This window comes from Lepidothrix coronata, unplaced genomic scaffold (genome assembly GCF_001604755.1).
Source record: "Lepidothrix coronata isolate B3197 unplaced genomic scaffold, Lepidothrix_coronata-1.0 Scaffold145, whole genome shotgun sequence".
In the NCBI taxonomy this organism is placed as follows: Eukaryota; Metazoa; Chordata; class Aves; order Passeriformes; family Pipridae; genus Lepidothrix; species Lepidothrix coronata.
The window spans coordinates 1,045,007-1,063,791 of NW_016690325.1; the positions used below are offsets into that span (position 1 = coordinate 1,045,007).

The window sequence follows — 18,785 nt, forward strand, 5'->3', positions numbered from 1 at the left end:
GAATTCTAGTAGGTCTGTGTGACTATATATATGACTACCAAAAAGTCATCTATTCTCTGATTATTAAATGCAACCAGGATAGCCAATATGTTTTCACAGACCTTTTTATGGTCTGAAATAAAAGAGATAAGTCTACTTTTCAAAACCTGTACTTTAAACTATTCAAACATAGAGACAAAGATTTGTATCAACACAGAGGCAAAAAGTGAAGCATCAGAATAAGATTTTTAAAATGAGTTCAGGTGTCTTGGAAATAAAATCCTACTCTTCCCCAGGAATTGATGCATGTTCCTAAAATTTCTCAGCTCTTTTGAAAATTCCAACCCAAGTTCCATATTGAGTTCATAGTCCACTTAAACTGCAATAAAAAAATACAATGCAAATAAATTCTCATTTTTTATTTCTGTACATTTTAACCACACTGTAGCACAAACAAAAAGCACAATGGACTTTTTTTTTTTCACATTAGTCTCGAAGGAGTGATTATCCTAAATTTTCTTCTGTCTTTGACACGGGACCAACACTAGAGAGTCTGTTGACACATATCAAGGATCCTACTATTGACTCAGCCTGGTTGCATCACCTTCTGACTTGCAGGACTTCAGTCAGGCCTTTATGTTAGGCTTGGTAAACAGAAGATTCTCTGTGACAAATATGATACTGAGCTGTGTCTCTGTTTAGGCCTTATTATGAGAACTACAGGATGACCTCAGAATAGTAACCTTTATAGTAATACGTTAACAAACATTCTCAAGGGAAGAAAACACAAAGCAGAATGGAAATGATATTGCAATGTACCTTTCATCCCCCAGCTTGCCTCCTGGTCCGTTTCATATTGGCCCATGTTTTCAGGCTGACAGAGAAAGAAAGAAGAAATCTAGCAGCAAAATACACCACAAAACCACTCTGCATGTTGTTGAGAGAAAAAAAAAGAAAACCAGCTGCTACTACGCAATTGAAATGCAGATCCTTGAGTGAGACAAAGACAAATAAGTCTCACTCAAACTAGTTGTTCAAGCAAGCAAGGTAAGACTGAAACTGTCACATGCCCTTCCCTGTGATGCAGACATCTTACTGACATCATCACAATTCACTTATGCTGCACTGAAACTTTTCTCCTGCTTTCTGCTTCACACTGCTGATGCCACTAAGGCCAGGGACAACTGTGTATATGTGCTATCTTTTTCCTTTGCTGGCAAATGCTATTATGAAAAACAGTACAGGAAATCAGAAAAGCATTATTATATGACTTTTTTTTCCCCCAAGTCTCATTTTTGCCTGTTGGGGTATCAACAGTGTGCATAGCTATGCTCACAATAACCTGCAGGCCTCCTTATTGTTTGCTTTTGGTTTGTTCTGTTATGCAGCACTGGGATGGCTGATTAAACATAACAAACCACAAATGCTGGTATGAACCTACAATCCAAACAGGGGACATCTATCCTAAGAGGAATTTTGGCCTCAAGGATTTGACCAGGAGCAACCTTTTCAACTTTTCTACAGGTTTGGGATCCTTTAGGTGGGACAGATGCTGCCATCTGCTGCTTTCCCATCACATTGCATGGCTTCCTGAATTTGCTTTGGCCTCATCTGTGGGAAGCCTTGGGATGGCTTTGCTGCCTCACCAGCACAGTGCCTGGGCATAAGTGGCTGGGCACTTCAGTGCCTTGATCATTTCAGGTTACGGGCAAAACTTATTCTGAAAAGTCGGGAAAAAACTCTTGACTCATAAGTGGGAATGGGTTTATATAGACCCTTTCAAATTCCTAAATCTTATTCAATCAAATGCCACTCATTGCTTCAGAGACAAACTCAGGCAACCAGGTATCAAAGCAACACATGCATAACTAATCCTGTAATATTAACTCAAAAGGATGGAACTTTCAGTAACTACTGAAAAATCCACTTAGGTACTCCTTGATAGTTGCTCTCTTGTAGCTCCTACCAGTGACTCTCAGTTTGACTCATTTCTGGGGAAGTTTAATCCTGCTTATGTGCTTTTGCAGGTTTCACATCTTCCTTTTGAAAAAGAAGGGAATTTGAATGAGGTCCTGTCCATGTAATTTGGACACAAATCAATCTTCAAAATGTAAGTGCACATGCATCTATGTATTGACAGCTTATCACTATAAACCATAATGATTTTTCACCTAAAAATATAAGCCATGAACTGACAACCCATAATGCTAGGCTCCAGAGAGAAAGAGAGGCCACAGTGTCAAAGATGTCTTTTTTCTAAAGAATAATAAAAGCTGCAAAAAAAGAGTTAGAAAAAAAAAGCCTAGTGTGATCTGATCATAATTTGGTTAGGCATTTTTCCTTCTAGATTGCTGCTTGTCATTCTGTCTGTAGTTTCCTCCCTGCCTTAAAAGTACAATGACTGTGTGTGTATATACACATACATACACACACACATGTGCGTGCACACTGGAAAAAAGCAGAACATGGTTCAAGAAATGCAATGGATGTAGGCTGGAGCAGCTTTGCTCTAAGATCATTACTTGCCTAATTATAGGCCTAACCATCTCTATCATTAATTCAGGCTATACTGTGATCTATTAATATGTGCAGCCTGTACATTTTAGACCTTCGTTTGTGTTGGGAGGAGACTCAAGACTCTTAATGCTCATGATGCACACAATTAAAAGGAGACACCTCAGTCAGTCTTATTCTTACAGAGAGACAAACTCTAACCCACACAGGGTATGAATCTGTCAGACAGGGCTGGCAGCCAAAACACCTTTGAAGTGTTATTATTGTGCAGATTTTCAACTAGTTACCAAGTTGTCTCTTTATGATACATTATTTCCTGGAGAAGGTATTTAAATGTATACCTACCTGATGTAAGCCATTCTTTCCATAGCCAGGTAGAGAAGCAGATTTAGAATATGGAAATCCTGTAAAAGACATAAGATATAGCTATATTTTTTTTGCAAATCCTTTACAGCCTATTATAACACAGAATCCAAGAAAATATCCAGAAACAGCAATTACAAGATCAGTAAGTACATCCTATCAATGAGATGAAATATAATTGAGCTATGCTCATCTTTTCTCCATATTTCATGTACGTGAACATGTGTAACAATGTCTAAAAATAACAGCACGCCAGGGCATGACACAAAGAGAGTTGTGGGGCTCATGTTATGGAAGCTTTATGCAGCTGTGTGATGCAAAGCTTATGATTTGAGAGCTTGTGAAATCTCTGTCCTCCAACTTAGTATTAAATCATGACTTGAAACCGGGATTAAAGTTATCATCATTTTAGATGTACATCACTTCTGATCATGCTGTATGTAGTCTGGTTTTTGGTTCTGTTTCTTAAAAAAGAAGGGTTGATACCCTACCACTTAAAAAAAACCCTTAACAAACATAAAATTTCTTTTGCTTTCTGTAAAACTTCTTGGAAAATAACAAAAATTAAGATATAGTTACAGGTAAAGTAAATCAGCAACAGTATAAACACTCAAGTGAAAGAACGTTTTAAGATGGAGAAAATTGGCAAATGGCGTTACCGCGGATAAATGATGTAATATAGTGATGAAACTGTGTGTGGTCACTCTGAGACAACTGAAGAGCCTTTACTTTTAATGATAAGACCCTAATAAGAATGTTTAAAAGTTAAACAGTAGATTAAACATTCTTGATTCCAGTACAGGAAACTATGTTAAACTGATGCAAAGTGTTACAGAAGTCAGTTAGTTCAAAGAACTGAATGTACAACTCTTCTTTCTGTCAAAATTTTTAGCAGTCTGTGTGCAGAAAGGAATGTAGGAAGGGAATCCAGACACCACTGGATTAATAAATACCCTAAGGAGATTATTAGGAATAAGCATACAGAAAGAAAAAACAAAAGGTGGATCAGCAAGGAGTTCATAATGTGCTGAGATAAAGTGAAGACTGCCAGAAGTCAAGCTGAGTTAAACACTGAAAATGATATTAAAACAAATAGCAAAAGTTTCTCCAGCTATCCAAATAAAAAGGAAACAAGGAAAGAAGAAGTGGGATCATTGGGAGTTGTGCTATGTCAGTACTCAGCACAGGGGAAAGGTAACCTAGTTAAGGGCTACAGCACTGAAGGAGTATTTAATCCACAGAATAAAAGGTGGAGTACTGAGCAAGGATGGAAAGCTAATGGAATAAGGGTATGTCAGTGAATGACAGTCATGATAAAACCAAAATTCAAAGCACTTAATGTACTTAAAGAGGGAACAATAAACTCACATTAAATTGCAAGTCCAATATCTCTTACCATTGAGTTTTTTATATTTAAGAGTGGGAAAAAGATAATGAAATGAGAAACTTATAATTGCCTGTTATCTGAATGGCAGTGACACCAGAAGGCAAAAAGTATAATGCTTGTGAGACAGAATGATTGTATCTGCAACAAAACTATCATCTCTGCTCCTGCCTGGAAAAAACTGCTACTGTTGAACATCAGTGTGGAGTTCAATTTCTTGGCTACAGCGAAGATGTAGAAAGAGATGTAGAGATGTAGGCGAGAGAGTTTTGTACTATCTCCAAATAATATTACTCAGTTACCAAGGAAAAATGCACTAAGGTAAAGACCAGTTTGAAACCAGACACAGCCCAGCTGAGGAGCCGCCTCCCAGGCTGAGCCGCATCCGCGGGCACAGGCGACACCGTGTGGCCGCCTGGGAAAACCCAACGGGAGAACTGAGCCGAAATGGCCCAAAACGCACTAGTGAAACCCTCTGACTCCAGAGGGGATTGTATCTCACTAGCTTCTGTTTCCCACGGACTTAGTCACCAAGTTAGACACTTTTTATTTTGCCTTTTTTTGGTTTTTCTTCTCCCCCCCCTCCCCCGCCCCCGTCACAGCCTGCTGCAGATATACTGGGACAGCAAATTTTTTGGAGTAACTAGCCAAGACAAAGCAATCTTTCTGTCTAATTAGGTAAGTTCTGAACATCAACTACCCTCTGCAGGAATATGGTTCCTGCTTTTTCCTGTATGACATTCACTCCAATCTGGGTATTCTGAGGTTGTCTCTCAGAACATCAGGGACACGTGAACAGCAAGGGCTACACACTTTGCTATATGTCTTCTTTCCTAAATATATGACACTTAAAATCATGAATTATGATACTTGATTAACCATCAAACATTTACATATACACTAACAATACCCATTCACACAGGTGGAAGTAAGGAGATGCAAGCTCCACTCTTGCCCGCCAATTGCACAAGCCTCTCACTGATGTGCATTCTTGTTAGGTGTGTTTTTCTGGGCATATAAATCCTGTAATGTGGCAAAATACCTTCCAGAGCAGAGTAACCCTTCCCTGGTTTGCTCAGAGGCTAGACAGATGAATGCAGGGCTGTTTTCTCAGTATATTTGGACACATCACTGGCAGTTCGCAGTCTGGTGCCTGCTAATTCCCCCTACCCTGCATGTAATCACTTGGCACCAAACCTATACCCAAAGGTTTATTTTCTCTGATATACTGACTATGCCACAAAGATGGGGCTGAAAGTCAGAGTTCTCAACCATAAGGGCAAGAGACAGGGAAGCTACTCTTCCGTGGCCAATAGGGCATGTGACAGGCTATAAATATTCAGAACTAAATAGGGAAACACTCAATAGAGAAGGAACTACTTAGGATGTATATGGGTATTAAAATAGTCAGGTGAGTGAATAAAATCATAAAGAAGGGGAAAAAAAAGTGCAAATGTCAAGAAAAGAAAACTTCCTCAATGTCATTTCTGTGTAGCTGCTAACTGGGTAATGGGGCCAACTTTCACGAGGGACAGAGAAATGATGATAAAATGCAATGGAAAATGAACTACAGAACCTATATTGCATTGGCACAAAGGTGATATTGACCCTGACACAGAGGTATGAACTATCTTTTGCACTTCTAGTTTTAATAGCTCCACATTCCCAAGAGAATTAAAAATCATAAAAGAAATGCAGGTATAGAAGAGTGACGGGTGTAGCAATATTCCCAGGAAAAAAATCAACATGATACGTTGTACCTGTATAACACAGTTCTTGGTGTGCTACGCACCTCCCCCTTTTGTGCTCAAGGACTATTTTCTCAATACATGTGTAGAAAAGCTTCAGATCAACTCCAGAAAGCTTCCAAACATACCCAGCATGTGTATTACAATGAAAGATTTAGATGTTCATTCATGGGCAATGACTTAGAGATGTTAGGTGTGTGAGGTGGTCAGACTTGGTTTCCCCTGCACAGGGAATCCTGTAATATACCTTGTGCACATGTATGAGATCTCTGGTGAGGATTAAGTTATCAAATCCCTTCAAGTTAGATCAGTGAGACTGATGATCTGAAAGAAATTTTCTTCTTTATCTTGTTACAGCCTTATGACAGACTTTGTAGCATCTGTTTTCCCTCTTTCTTGCATAGCTAAGCCATAATTTCCTTAATATAAGTTGATGGAGCCAACTATCACATTACCAAAATGCCCACAAGACTGACATCCTAGCCTCGCTGCCAGACATGCCTTGCATTGGATGCATTCTTTTGGAAAACTGCTTCCCCAACTTGTTTACCCCAGATGACCTACTACTGCTGCGTGATGTTAAGTGGAGGAGGCATGGAGGGGAATGGCCCAGTTATTTGTTAAAATTCATTTAACCTATTTTTTGTCATTCGTGTAACCTGGAAGTAAAAATCAGACCCAATTCTGATGCTCCTAACTTGCTGAAATGTGGAGGAAGAAATGTGTAGAACATGCTTGTGGTATTGACAGCTATCATGGGCATATGGCCTCCAGACCTGAATCTAGCTACAAAACTACTCCATTTTCCACCTGGAAGATTTCTATGACCTTATAAGGTTGTAAATGTGAGCATATGCTAAATTAATACTTAGAGAAAAGTATTCTTTATTCTTATCATAATACAGAAGAAGTGGCTTTACCAGTATTCAAAATATATAGTTTGTGTCAAGAAGTATTTAGCACCAGTGAAAAATCTGCCTGATACTACCATCCTTTCTATTGAAAATAAATAGCATATAATAAATAGGTACTTCTAGGAGGGGCGGGTTTTTGTGGTAAGGAACCTCTGCTCTCCAAAGACAACACAGTTCATTTATACAGGCAACGCTGCTTCTTTCACTTACATGAAACTATAAATAGTTTTGCTATCGAAGTCTGAAGGCACTGAGCGCTTACAAGCCATGGCAGAACAAACAGACAAATAGGTGTAATTATGACAGAGAAATGAAGCACAAAGCCAGCTAGAGCTATGTGGCCCTGCAGCAGGGCCACCTTCCTTTGCCACAGGAAGGAAGCTCTGCTCAGCTTTGCCAGCAGGCCAGGATTGCAGCACTCACGGGAATCTCTGTCGGTTCTGGCAGTAAGAGACAGGGACCGTGTTTCTGAATCCGGGGAATTAGTTCTGGTGTCCATATCCCCTTTCAGAATAAGCCAACTGGTCTTCAGCTGGAGAGAGTAAAGAGCCAGTTATAAGATACAGGATTAACACCTGAATGCACTTCTCCTACTCCACCTGCTCAGAAGTCTTGTGAACTGCTCATATGTTTATGCTCATTGCAACTTGTACCATCCTTTATCAAATTATAAAGGACTGTATAATCACTTAGACACTACAGCTACCAAAAGCTTCAAACTTTCAGTTGGGCTGAGGATAGTTTCTGTGTTCATGAAGCGGCCCACTGTGCCCCACTGTAGAAGATGCACTGTGTCATTTTCTTATAATTAATTTGCTATTAACATTTTTCTTCTGTGTTAATATGCACCCTAAGTAAAAGTACACAGGATTAGCTGAATCACCAATCTATATATTGAGATCGAGCGAAAATTCATGAGCTTATTGCTCTTAATCTCAATATCCCTACTTCTCTTTATTGTAGAATGTACATTCTAAACCCTTTGGGTGAGAGATCAAGCTTTTCTATGTCTTCTTGGAAAGGCCCTAAAAGTAGTAATGATTATTTCAGTTACATGAAAGAACACTTTTATGTATGAAAATATTTTAAAAAACAGTTGCTTCATGGAAGATCAATAAACTACTCCCTCTTGTTCTATCCGATCATTACCTTCTTACTGTCCTGATCCAAGCTTCCATCCTCGCCTTCTGATCTTCTTGTTGCTGGAAGATTAAGTTAATTTTAAAAATTAGAATAGACTATAACATTTTTTTGGTCTTCTGTTCTGACTGCAGTTATGTTCCAAATATTTTTAAGAGTGGGAGAAAATCAATTTAAAATAAAATAGAGCTAGGCAGAAAATTATGTGTAGAGCTATGGTTTCACAGAATCACTTAAAATAATTTTGAAATTATTACAGTAATACTCATCCTTCAAGTGAATTTAGAGAATCTATTCCTGCTGGATTTTGAACTTATCTTTTTAGGAAGAAACTGTCTCTGGGGAATGACTGGTGAGAATAATAATTCTACATCATAACGTAAGGACAGATTCATATGATCACTGCACACAGGGCAGCCATTTCACACTCTTCTGTGTTACCATGGCAATGAAACCACATATGGTCACACAGATATTTTGTGGTCAGCACACCTGGATCTCCTAAGTTCCCAAAGAGGATAGACAATGATGGTAAAGAACATTAGGAATAAACTTGGCATTAACTCCTCATGAAATCTACAAGACAGATTGTGATTAAAATTCAAAATTCTTGAGCAACCGCTTTTCTGACAATATTGTCCTCTTAAAGAGTGTTTTAATAAAAAATATTGCTGATATTTTACCATTGGTTTATTTTCTTATAACTTTCCAACTTGCTAAGAAGAAAATTGAAAACCTAAAAGCTACTCATTAGATAGTTCGCAAATATCAAATGTGTCATTTATGTTCCAGAGTATTGTTCCAGATACTGAGTTACACCTGTGAATCTTACAGAAAAATGTTGTGCCAAATTTCACATAATTTCAAATAAGTTTTCAAAATTTCAGTCCTACTTTCCCTATTCACTCTATGTAGTTTTGGGGACAGTTTTAATGGTGTAAAATTGGAGTAATATAAGGACCTAGCATAATATCAAGCCCATAAAAAGTTAGTGCAACAAGGGGGCTGTCTGCAACACTTGAGAAAAAATGGCCCCATGCAATGCAAAGTAGGCAGAAAAAATATTTATTAATAATATAAAGTATATATTAATACAAAAGTTAAGCCTCAGATGAGATTCTTAGAGACAGAGGTGGAGAGGAGATTAAGTTGCATCGTTACATGTGCTGCAATACTTCCAGCAAGTTGGGAACAACTCTGCCCTCTCCATTTCCCCAGCCAGTATGTTTGCAGAGGATCTCCCCTGCATCTAAACAACACGGACAAAAGGACACCACTAAAAGCCTTTCAGTGTTATTCTGTTCCAATTTCTGATGCCATCCCACAGCTCACATCCAGAGCTTAATTGCTTTTGCTGAGGAGGTGATACTTAAAAATGAAAAATTGCCATAAGGAAAATATCTATGGGTTAGAGGTGAAAATCTATAACTGTAGAGGGTTTCAAAAAACCAAGGTTTTCAAAGTTAGCTAATAGCATCCTGACAGGGATATTTTCCCAAGATGGCAAGCTGCTTCTTTGATAAATAAATATGAAGAAATACTCAAATATGACAGATGAGGAATAAAGTCCCTACATTGCAAGAAGGATATAAACCATGTTCGCAGATATTTTGGGAGCACATCCTAAATCGTCAGTCAACAAGTTGTTCCACATTACGCTTATGGATCTTCCTATCACTAAATCAGAAATCCATATGGAGAATCTGATGCACTTTTGGAATTTTTTTGTTTTGTTTTAAGACGTTGATGGTCTCAAAGGAAAAAAACAAGTTTAATTCAAGGTGCTACTCAGAAATTTCAAAGGTTCCACAGGATCTTGAGAGCATCTGACTTAAAAGAGATGCAGAGGATTACAACCAAAATCAGTGGGGGTCATGAAGGCCAGTCTCTCCAGTTCCTGAGAGGGCTTCATAGAACACATTGCTGGCAGAAAAATTCAAGTTCCCTGAATTTCGTCAGAACTGAGCATTACCTTCATCACTTTAAGGGATGCCTGGTTCTGCCATGAACCCAACGTGAACTGTGGACTGCAAAACTCTTTTGTTGTAACTTTGAATGTTGTTTAAATATTCCTAAAACATGAACACGCACACACACCTCAACAACCATGCAGGCTACTACACTCTTCACTTTCCAACCCCAGCTCTGAGCCTGATCTCTCTCATGTCCCATTTTTTCACCTTTTTTTCCATTCTGAAGTTGGGTGTTTATAATAGAAACACAGAAGCTGTAGCTACAGCAAATCTGTTGGGTGCTGATGTAACTGAAACCTTTTAAAGCCAAATGTTTTGGAAGAGCTTCTTGCACTTTTTGTTTTAAAGAACATTCTTGTGCTTGTTTGTTCAAACTTGGTCTCTTCAACAAAGGAATGTTCTCTGGCTCCTTTTCAGCATGTATTTGTTCAGCGTCCCATTAGCTTGAGGAGCTGAATCATCCTGTGTTCACGCTTTAGCTGTGAATCCTTCCAGAACAAAAGATAACTATTATTAAATTCTGTTTTACTTTATACTCTTTTTATTGGAAGGAAAGTTTATTGATTTTTTTTTTTTTGCATTGTTTCCTGGTTTTTATTTTGTTTCATTTCTTAGTTAGAATAAATTATGTTTTGCTCTCTGGTAGAAAAAAAAAAGAGCATGTATTTTCAACACAACCTTTCAGAACATCTATAATCTAGAAAAGAAAGTTTAAAATATTTATTCTTGTTAACCTATTGAGATTGCTGACTTGCTAATTTAATTCTGCTCTCGCTCCAGTGATTACAAGGGACAACTCCACACAGCAGTGCAAAACTGACATAATCCAGACTTTGACAGACAGAAAATTGGTGTAAAAATGCCCAGTTGGCAAAAAAAAAAAAAGCTGTTGCTTAGAATCCTCTTTGCAAACCAAAAGTATCTATAAAATTAAATGACACAGGATACAGGATACAGTCAGGATACAGGACATTAGAGTCTTATCATCAGCTTCTGTAAATGAGTGAAGCTATGCTGATTTGCAACAGATGATTGTTATTTTGCATTTGCTCATGATCTTTCCAAACATCACTACAATATTCAACTTTTTCTGTTGTCAGTATTTGTATATCTAAAACCAAGAAGGAACTAGAGATCTTGGGCAGACTATAAGGTTGGCTGATTGGATTAAATCAGGCACTAAACCAGACAGATAGTATCTTCTTGCCTGAAAGGTAACATTGGTTTGTTCAAGATTAGTATATTTGGAGCAGAAAATGTCTATCAAAGACCAACACCTAGAGTGCGCTGAAATGTCAGCAAGTCTGGCTTTGCTCAAAACCATACACAGAAAAACCACAGAGATTATCTAAATCTGGATGATCTGAATGTGCAGTTACTTTATCATGAAGCACCAGTTACAGTGAACCTGCACAGGCTGACTCACTCAGCTGGGAAGCATCAGGTGACCATTTTCTTTCTCATATTGCTGTATCAGATCCAAACTAGAACTTCAACCAAACAGAAGTAATTGTAATTTCTCAAGAAAGACAGTACAAAAATGATAACTATATAAAAGTGTCTTTAAAAACAATGTTGATTGGGTAATTCAAAAACAGTTAAAGCCCCCTGTAACCACAGAAGAAAAACACATAAAATGTATTTTCCTTGTTCTGGCCATAAAGGCTGACAGCCTTAAAGAATCTACAGCTCCTGAACCTTTCACTCAATGACATTTATCAGCTGAAGCCAAAGTATGGGTGTAGAGATACAAAGAGCCTTCTCACTCCTAGTATAGCACAGGAAGTCACCTCTGTGCTGCAAAAGGCAATAGGATGGGAGGAGCTGCTCCAACAAAGACACTGCTCACAGGCACTGCCTGGAACTTCCCTCACCAGGAAGAGTGCCATAGCCTCATTCTCCCACCTGTATCCCTGAAGGCACATGCTTTCATCCCCAAAGTGCCTTAGCTCACAGTGTGATGAACATCCCTCATGTTTATTTTATTCTCTCATTCATTGCAAGGTGGGGGTGCAGTCATGATGAAAATAGTTTTTGGTGTGGGGCAGACTTATATCACATATTATATTTTTATTTTTGTCCTTTGCCCATGAGTACAGGAGTACCCAAGTCATGACTCTTTTAATCAGAAAGGTACTGTACTTTTCAGGCACCCTTATTGCAGCAGAACCCTCACGTATTTGTTTTCAAAAATTAATAGTGGAATTTGGTTTAGAAAAATGAATTCCCTATAACTAGTCATGTATTGTGAACCAAGATCATTGTCAAACATCACTGAGAACACAGTCGGCACTCACACTAACATGGAAATTGCACTGATGTTAATAAGTGAAATATAGTGCAAAAATAATAATAGAAGAAAGCAGAATTTATATTTTTATTTTTCTTATTTACTAAGGTCTTAATTCAGATTCTCAGTGGCATAAAAAGATCACATATTTCTTTCTGTTGTTTAAAATGTCATTGCTGGGACAACCAAAGGTTTTCCAATCACATCTTGCTGATGTTACCAGCTACTGAATTTGTTCTAACTGCCATGGTGTGACTACATTTGTTCTTTTTTTTGTTATTGGTATATTTTATTATTATCCATTTAATTATTATCTATTACCTTACTGATATCTATTGTTATTTGATATCTTTTATTCTTATTGGTATTTTACAGTTTGAAGAACTTACAGATGAAAAGTAGATATTTCATATATGCCACTTATCAATGAACACCACTTGTCAATGAACATATTTTTTTTCTCCAGCAATTTAGAAGTTAGATTTACAAAAACTAGATATAGCAAGGCATGGTTTGAAAACAGAATAGCAATCTTCAACATTCACGTTTCCTGTCATTCCATGAATAAGAAAACTGCATTAAAGTTAGTATCAATTCTGAATTAACAAGATAAATCAAAATACCATCATCCCAGTTTTGGAGAACTTATTATATCCTCGGACTGCATGTTATACAAAACAATATTTAATTTTCATGTTACTTTTTCTCCTTTTCTGTTTGAGATTACAGGGACAATGAAATGCAAAGACTACAGCAAACAAATTTGGGAGTCAATATGAATTTTTTTTCATAGACAAGTAGATAAAACTGCAACAGAGAAAAGCAGACTGTACCATGCTGTTTGTAGATAGGAGGTTTCCTATAGATGTTATCTTTTACGCCAGTGTCTGAGGAAGAGGAAAGAGAAAGGAAAGAATGAAAGAGTAAGCAAGATCATGCCGCTCTTGTCTCCTGTCAACAACACTAACAATGCTAAAAACTTCAGCAAACACTATGCATTCATTCAGTGGTTTGTCATTCACTGCTTATTGCAAAAAAATGGACTTTTATCCATCATCTTTATGTATTGAAAACATTGAGTATACCTACCTCTGCAACATAATCCCCCCTAAGTCCCTCAGAATGCTTTAAGACACCTTGAATGGCATCCATTTGGTGATATGTACACTTCACAGACAGCAAAGAGAAACTGGCTATATTTGTCACTACTTTAAATTCCTATAGAGATGCAACAGACTACTATAACAGTCACACTTGAAAAAGGACTTTCTCCATTAATTACAAACAAAATGTACGTGTTCAGATATAAATTATTATACTGGTGATACCCAATATTCTTATAGGAAATCCTACAATTTTTCTATATTTTGAACTGTATAGCTTACTTGGCCTTCCAGGAATTTTCTGAAAGCCCCCAGAGCCACAGCCCAGGGTTCCCATATCATGTTGTACAGACATCAGATTTACTCAGTACTATGGATCTGAGTAGATACAATTCCTAATTGTGGTCTTTTTATAGAAACATTAACCCCAGAAGCAAAAAATGAATAAACAAATTACGCCACTGAACAGGTAGATGTGCTTAGCAGTCAAAAAACTAAACAGTGTGGATATAAATTTAATGCTTGTTAACTGAATGTAAACTTGGAAACAGTACAGTACATATGCAAAGCCAGCCACAGTGAGCTTCCTGCAGTTCTGAAGTCTTCCAGCTACTTTCAAAGTTTATGTCAATATGACTTTTAAATTCAGAGAACAGATGGATAAGGAGGAAAAAAACCCAACTAAACAAAAACCCCTTCAGTTATTCCTCCTGCACACACATTCAACAGACTTATGCAGTTATGGCACTATAAATCATAGACTCTTAGAACCATTAAGGCTGAAAAAGACCTTTGAGATCAAGTCCAACCATTAACCCAGCACTGCTGTAACTCTGTAGTCTTAGCAACATTTGTCACTGTGTGCCTCCTGTACAGCAATTTTTTTAAAAAAAATATATGCACATGAGCACACAGCTCTCTAACTCCTTTATTTCTGAGAGGAAGTTTAACAGGTAACAGATATTTACTTGTCAGACATTTTCTTCTCTTTGACTTTGAAATTCACAAATCGATGCCAAAAGAAAATTACATTCAGAAGAGAATAAACAGGTGCCAGCAATTGAAGATCAAAAGCTAAGCAGTTAATGCCTACCTGGAATATGGAAATGCCTAGGAGCCTGCTGATAGACAGAAGGTGAAGATTTGCTCTCAGAGTACATGGATAAGCTTGGAGTGCTCCGACCACTTTCACTGCCTCCAAGGGGAAGAGCAAAGAAAGCAGATAAAAGAAAAAATGGAAAGCAAAGTAGAGTATTTCAAGCATAAAAGCTTGTTCAAAATGACTTGTTAATCCAACAGTTTTAAATCCATGTTTTCTTAAAACCCATTATTTTTCAGCACAGTATACTGGCTCAGATGCCAAACGTCTCATCAAAAACTAGTATCTGATAGATAGATAGATAATATCAGATTAAACTGCCCTACTTTGAAATTAAAGCTTCTCTTTTAATGACACTTTCATAAAGAAAATCAAAGGATAAGAACATCCACAATTCTGTATTGTGTTTTTGCACAGCCTTAACTGAATAATCTATTGAGCAAGTGTTTTAAAAGTTTAATGCTATGGCTCATAGCCTGCCCCTGAAACCAGTAATGAAATCATTCAGTAGTGTTTCAATTATCTCAAAGCAGGACTAGACCAAAGTACCAAATGTTATGGTTAAGTCAAATAATCCTGCACGTATCAGTGACAAAAAGAGATGTTGAAATTCGGCTCTTAATTGCAAACTTTTTCCACAGGTAACATGCCACACTATTTTTATGCAAACAAGGTTGGATTATCAAGTCATGGATCTATAATGCCATAGTCGCTTCACCAAGTTTCAAGATATGCATAAGATTGTTCCATATTGATTTTTCCACATTTTGTCAAATGCTCATTAGGTGCCGTTCATTTCCTCTTATTTCCCTGAAGCACACTCTATGGCATTATAGTGCTGGTTGGCAAACAAAAAAGTAAAGCTCTACTTTTTTGGGACTTGTAAAATCCTTTTAATTTACAGCACTGTTAAGCAACTGGAAGCAAACATGACATTTATTCTTACATAAAATGACTGTTAATTCGCCATTACTGTTTTAGTGTGGACGAAGCACAGATTTAATGGCTAGTAACGATGAAATTATAGCAAGTTATGTTAGGGGTAAAGAAAATGCAGCAGCTCAGGGTATTGGATCTGTAACTGAGTTCTACCTTCATGGAGGGGATGTTTTATAACCATAGAGCTACTGGATTACCAGAACTGTCCAGGCCATGCCCATGGAGGTGATCTGTGCCCTGCTGATGAGCAGTGGATGCACTGTCATCGGATTGCCAGCCTTGACATGCACCACTGAGGTCAAAGGGTAGCGCCACTGAGTTCAGCAGGAGCAGAAACAGGACAGACAAGGTCAGAAGAGCGTGCTGCGTATCTCATGACAATACACTGACCAATCCATTCTAAATTTTGTGTCTGTTATTTTATTAAAACTCAAAACCCATTCAGCTGTGGCCACTGTGTACTCACTAACAGTGATTTCTTGTTGAAAAAGTGTAATCTGAGAAGTTGAGAAATTGGAATCACAACTACACATGCTGATAGCCTATGGTCCTTCCAAAATGCAAGGGAAGAATTACAGAATTACTGAGAATCTGGTGCACCACCACCTACTAGCAGTCAAGTATTCCTCAGACAAGGAACCTGACAGTTACTCAGTTTCTTGATTTTGCTCTTGGAAGAAAGAAAGTGGTGACAAGTTTTCACTGCACATTTATGAATTTGCTCTTTCTCTGCTGCTTGCTGCCCAGATTCCTGGCCATCCCTACTAAATGAAATAAGCCTCAATGTCACTGGTAGATACTTATTAAAGTAAGGTCCCTTCCAACTCCAAAATTCTTAAAAATCTTGTAATGTAATTCATTGAAATGAGATGTTGTTAATGGAATTTTCTAATTTAAACAAAAAATGAAAGTTCTCAAGCAATTTTCACAGTGTATTATTTCCTCATTTACTTAAAAATCAGCATATTATTAAAAATGTATATTCATATATGACCTGCAGGAATAATCACTTCTTCGATCAGTGACCCAAGGTGCTGGTATCATACCCACATATAAAGTCATTCTTCAGGGATAGGGTAGAGTGTCAGCAAGGCATCAGGAGGAAGCATTAATTAAGAGGAATAAACTTGTAAGAGAACAGGATACAAGAACAAGTACCAGGGGACAAAAAATCTACAAGTTGCTCAATCCAAGTGATTATGTGGAGCAATTTGCAAAGCCATCATCTCCAACTTGCTCGAAGTGGAAGACTTAATGATGAAATGATGGAAAAGGTTCTTCTTGCACCCCACTCATACAAGCTGATTCACATTTAAACTTTAATTCTGCCACTGATTTGGACAAGCATCAGTAGTTGTACTTCACATTTTGCACACAAAAAAAGGTGTTTAATAATAAAGTAAACTCAAGACCCATGTAGAAGTTACTGTGTAGGAACTACAGACAAATGCTTAACCTAGGCTAAATTTAAATCTCTAAAATGAGACTTGGCCAATAAATTATCTCTTTCAAGGTTTGCCTGGTGTACACTGACAAAGAACTTCAAATAAGGTCTCAGGGAAAAGACCAGAGAGAGCAATTTTTCAAATTTTTGGGTTTGTCTTCTGCCACAAGCATCCACAGGCTGTGATCTGCTTTGCTGGTCAGTGAAGAGCAAAAAAACAGAATCCTGAAGTCTTCCCTGAATTTTGTTTAACTTGGAAAGAATCTGGAAAGGTTTACTTTGAATTTGAGTGTTGACCACAAAAACCTCCTTGTGTCCTCTGGCTGCTGACAGGGCAGGCTGCACATTTAAGTCTGTGTGTGTGGAGCCAACTGACCAGGGCTTTGACTATGCTCCCTTTTCAAGGGACTGTCAAGAAAAGTATAATATTGCTTATACTTCCTTCCTAGTCAGCTTTTATCTTATCTGGGAGGATGGGAAATTTGATAACAAGTTACAGTAAGAGCTGTCTAAGTTCAGGACTGAACAACAAACAAATGCCTCTGGCCTAATGAGGGAGATGTCCAAGCCTACTCACAAAACCGGATCCTTTAATATCTCTGCCCACGCTGCATTAAGATAGACAAAGCTTTTTGAAGTTTGATGACTAATTCTTTTCAAGTTTTCAAAGCCAAATAAATGGGCTTTGGAAGCTGTGCTCCTGCACTAGAAAGGCAAGATAATGTCCACCATGTTTTAAGTAAGCATTTTTTCAGCAGGGCTCAGCACACCCACTGACTCCAATACCTCAAGAGGAAGAGCCACACCAACCACAGGTGCTTGGAATATCACACCCTATGACTTGCAAGGGCATGAACTGTCAAGCTTTCTTGAAGTGCAGCTGGACTTATTTTGAAGACAAAAATCCTTAAAAGAGCACAACCAAACTACTTTTCTTCATGATGAAGAACAGATCATCCTATTATACTGCATGGGAGCCAGGCTACAGTACACTGATGGAAGAACAGGAACTCCATAATCATATTTTTCACTGGAAAAAAATTATGAACCATGTCATTCTCAGGAAAAATATGATGCAAACTCAGTGAAATCAAAAGGAAGATTTTGCTTGTCTTAATTTCCCTAGAGTAATAACATATCTGTCTCCTGGAAGCTTAAAGAAATATCTTTTATGACGAATGTGGATTGCTGGTTCTACAAAGATTACTTCTACTACTATGAAGCAGTGTATTATTTTTGGATTTAATCATATTTTTTTAAACAAGTATGATTTCACTTTCTTAAAACTGAAGTGGCAACATTAAAGTTGGTCTGGATACAAAGCAACTATTGCTACAATCCTCTTCTTTCCACACTAACCACTTCAAAGAGAAAAAAAGAGCACATCCACACCATCAAAAGGCTCCTCCAGATAAGAAAAAAAACACAGACTGGAACTCAGAATTCAGAGACCTTGAAAAGGATAGGGCAAATCTTCTGACTCCTTTTGGACTGACACATTAAGTCAGTGTAAACCAGTGGATAATCTATACAACCTCAGCAAGGCTCAAGATTACCTATTTAGAAAAATTAAAAACAGGCTCACCTTTTTAGCCTCACAAGAGCACTGTGAAGCACTTTAAGGTACCGCTTAAAAATATTTTAGCTCCTTGACAAAAAGTGCTTCAGAATTGCAAAATATTATAATTTTGATCACATTACGAACAGTTATTTGGGTACAAGGAACTACCAACTTGAGGATTTCTTCATCCAAACAGCAGCACTTAATAATTGCTGCTGCTCTGAGCAACAGCAGGTAGCACTGAACAAAAACTCATTTTAACAGGAGTGCTGCCAAGTAACTGCCAGCAGGACTCCGAGGAAGAGCTTTCCATTCAGTGAAATTGTGCACTGCA

The 18,785-nt window shown here is 37.7% G+C and overlaps 1 protein-coding gene across 15 annotated transcripts in view; it reads right to left on the reverse strand.

The window, feature by feature from the left end:
• Nucleotides 1–18,785, reverse strand: part of ABLIM2 (actin binding LIM protein family member 2) — a 141,739-nt gene that overhangs the window by 17,478 nt on the left and 105,476 nt on the right. For 10 of the 15 annotated variants that reach the window (XM_017828039.1, XM_017828036.1, XM_017828042.1 and 7 more), the window contains 6 exons: nt 14,502–14,603; nt 13,139–13,192; nt 8,052–8,104; nt 7,326–7,434; nt 2,839–2,897; nt 799–853 (listed from right to left, as the gene is read on the reverse strand). In XM_017828039.1, the coding sequence (XP_017683528.1) occupies nt 799–853; nt 2,839–2,897; nt 7,326–7,434; nt 8,052–8,104; nt 13,139–13,192; nt 14,502–14,603 (432 nt within the window). The remainder of the gene's footprint in view (nt 1–798; nt 854–2,838; nt 2,898–7,325; nt 7,435–8,051; nt 8,105–13,138; nt 13,193–14,501; nt 14,604–18,785) is intronic. The other 5 variants (XM_017828041.1, XM_017828040.1, XM_017828029.1 and 2 more) reach the window with 4 other exon arrangements.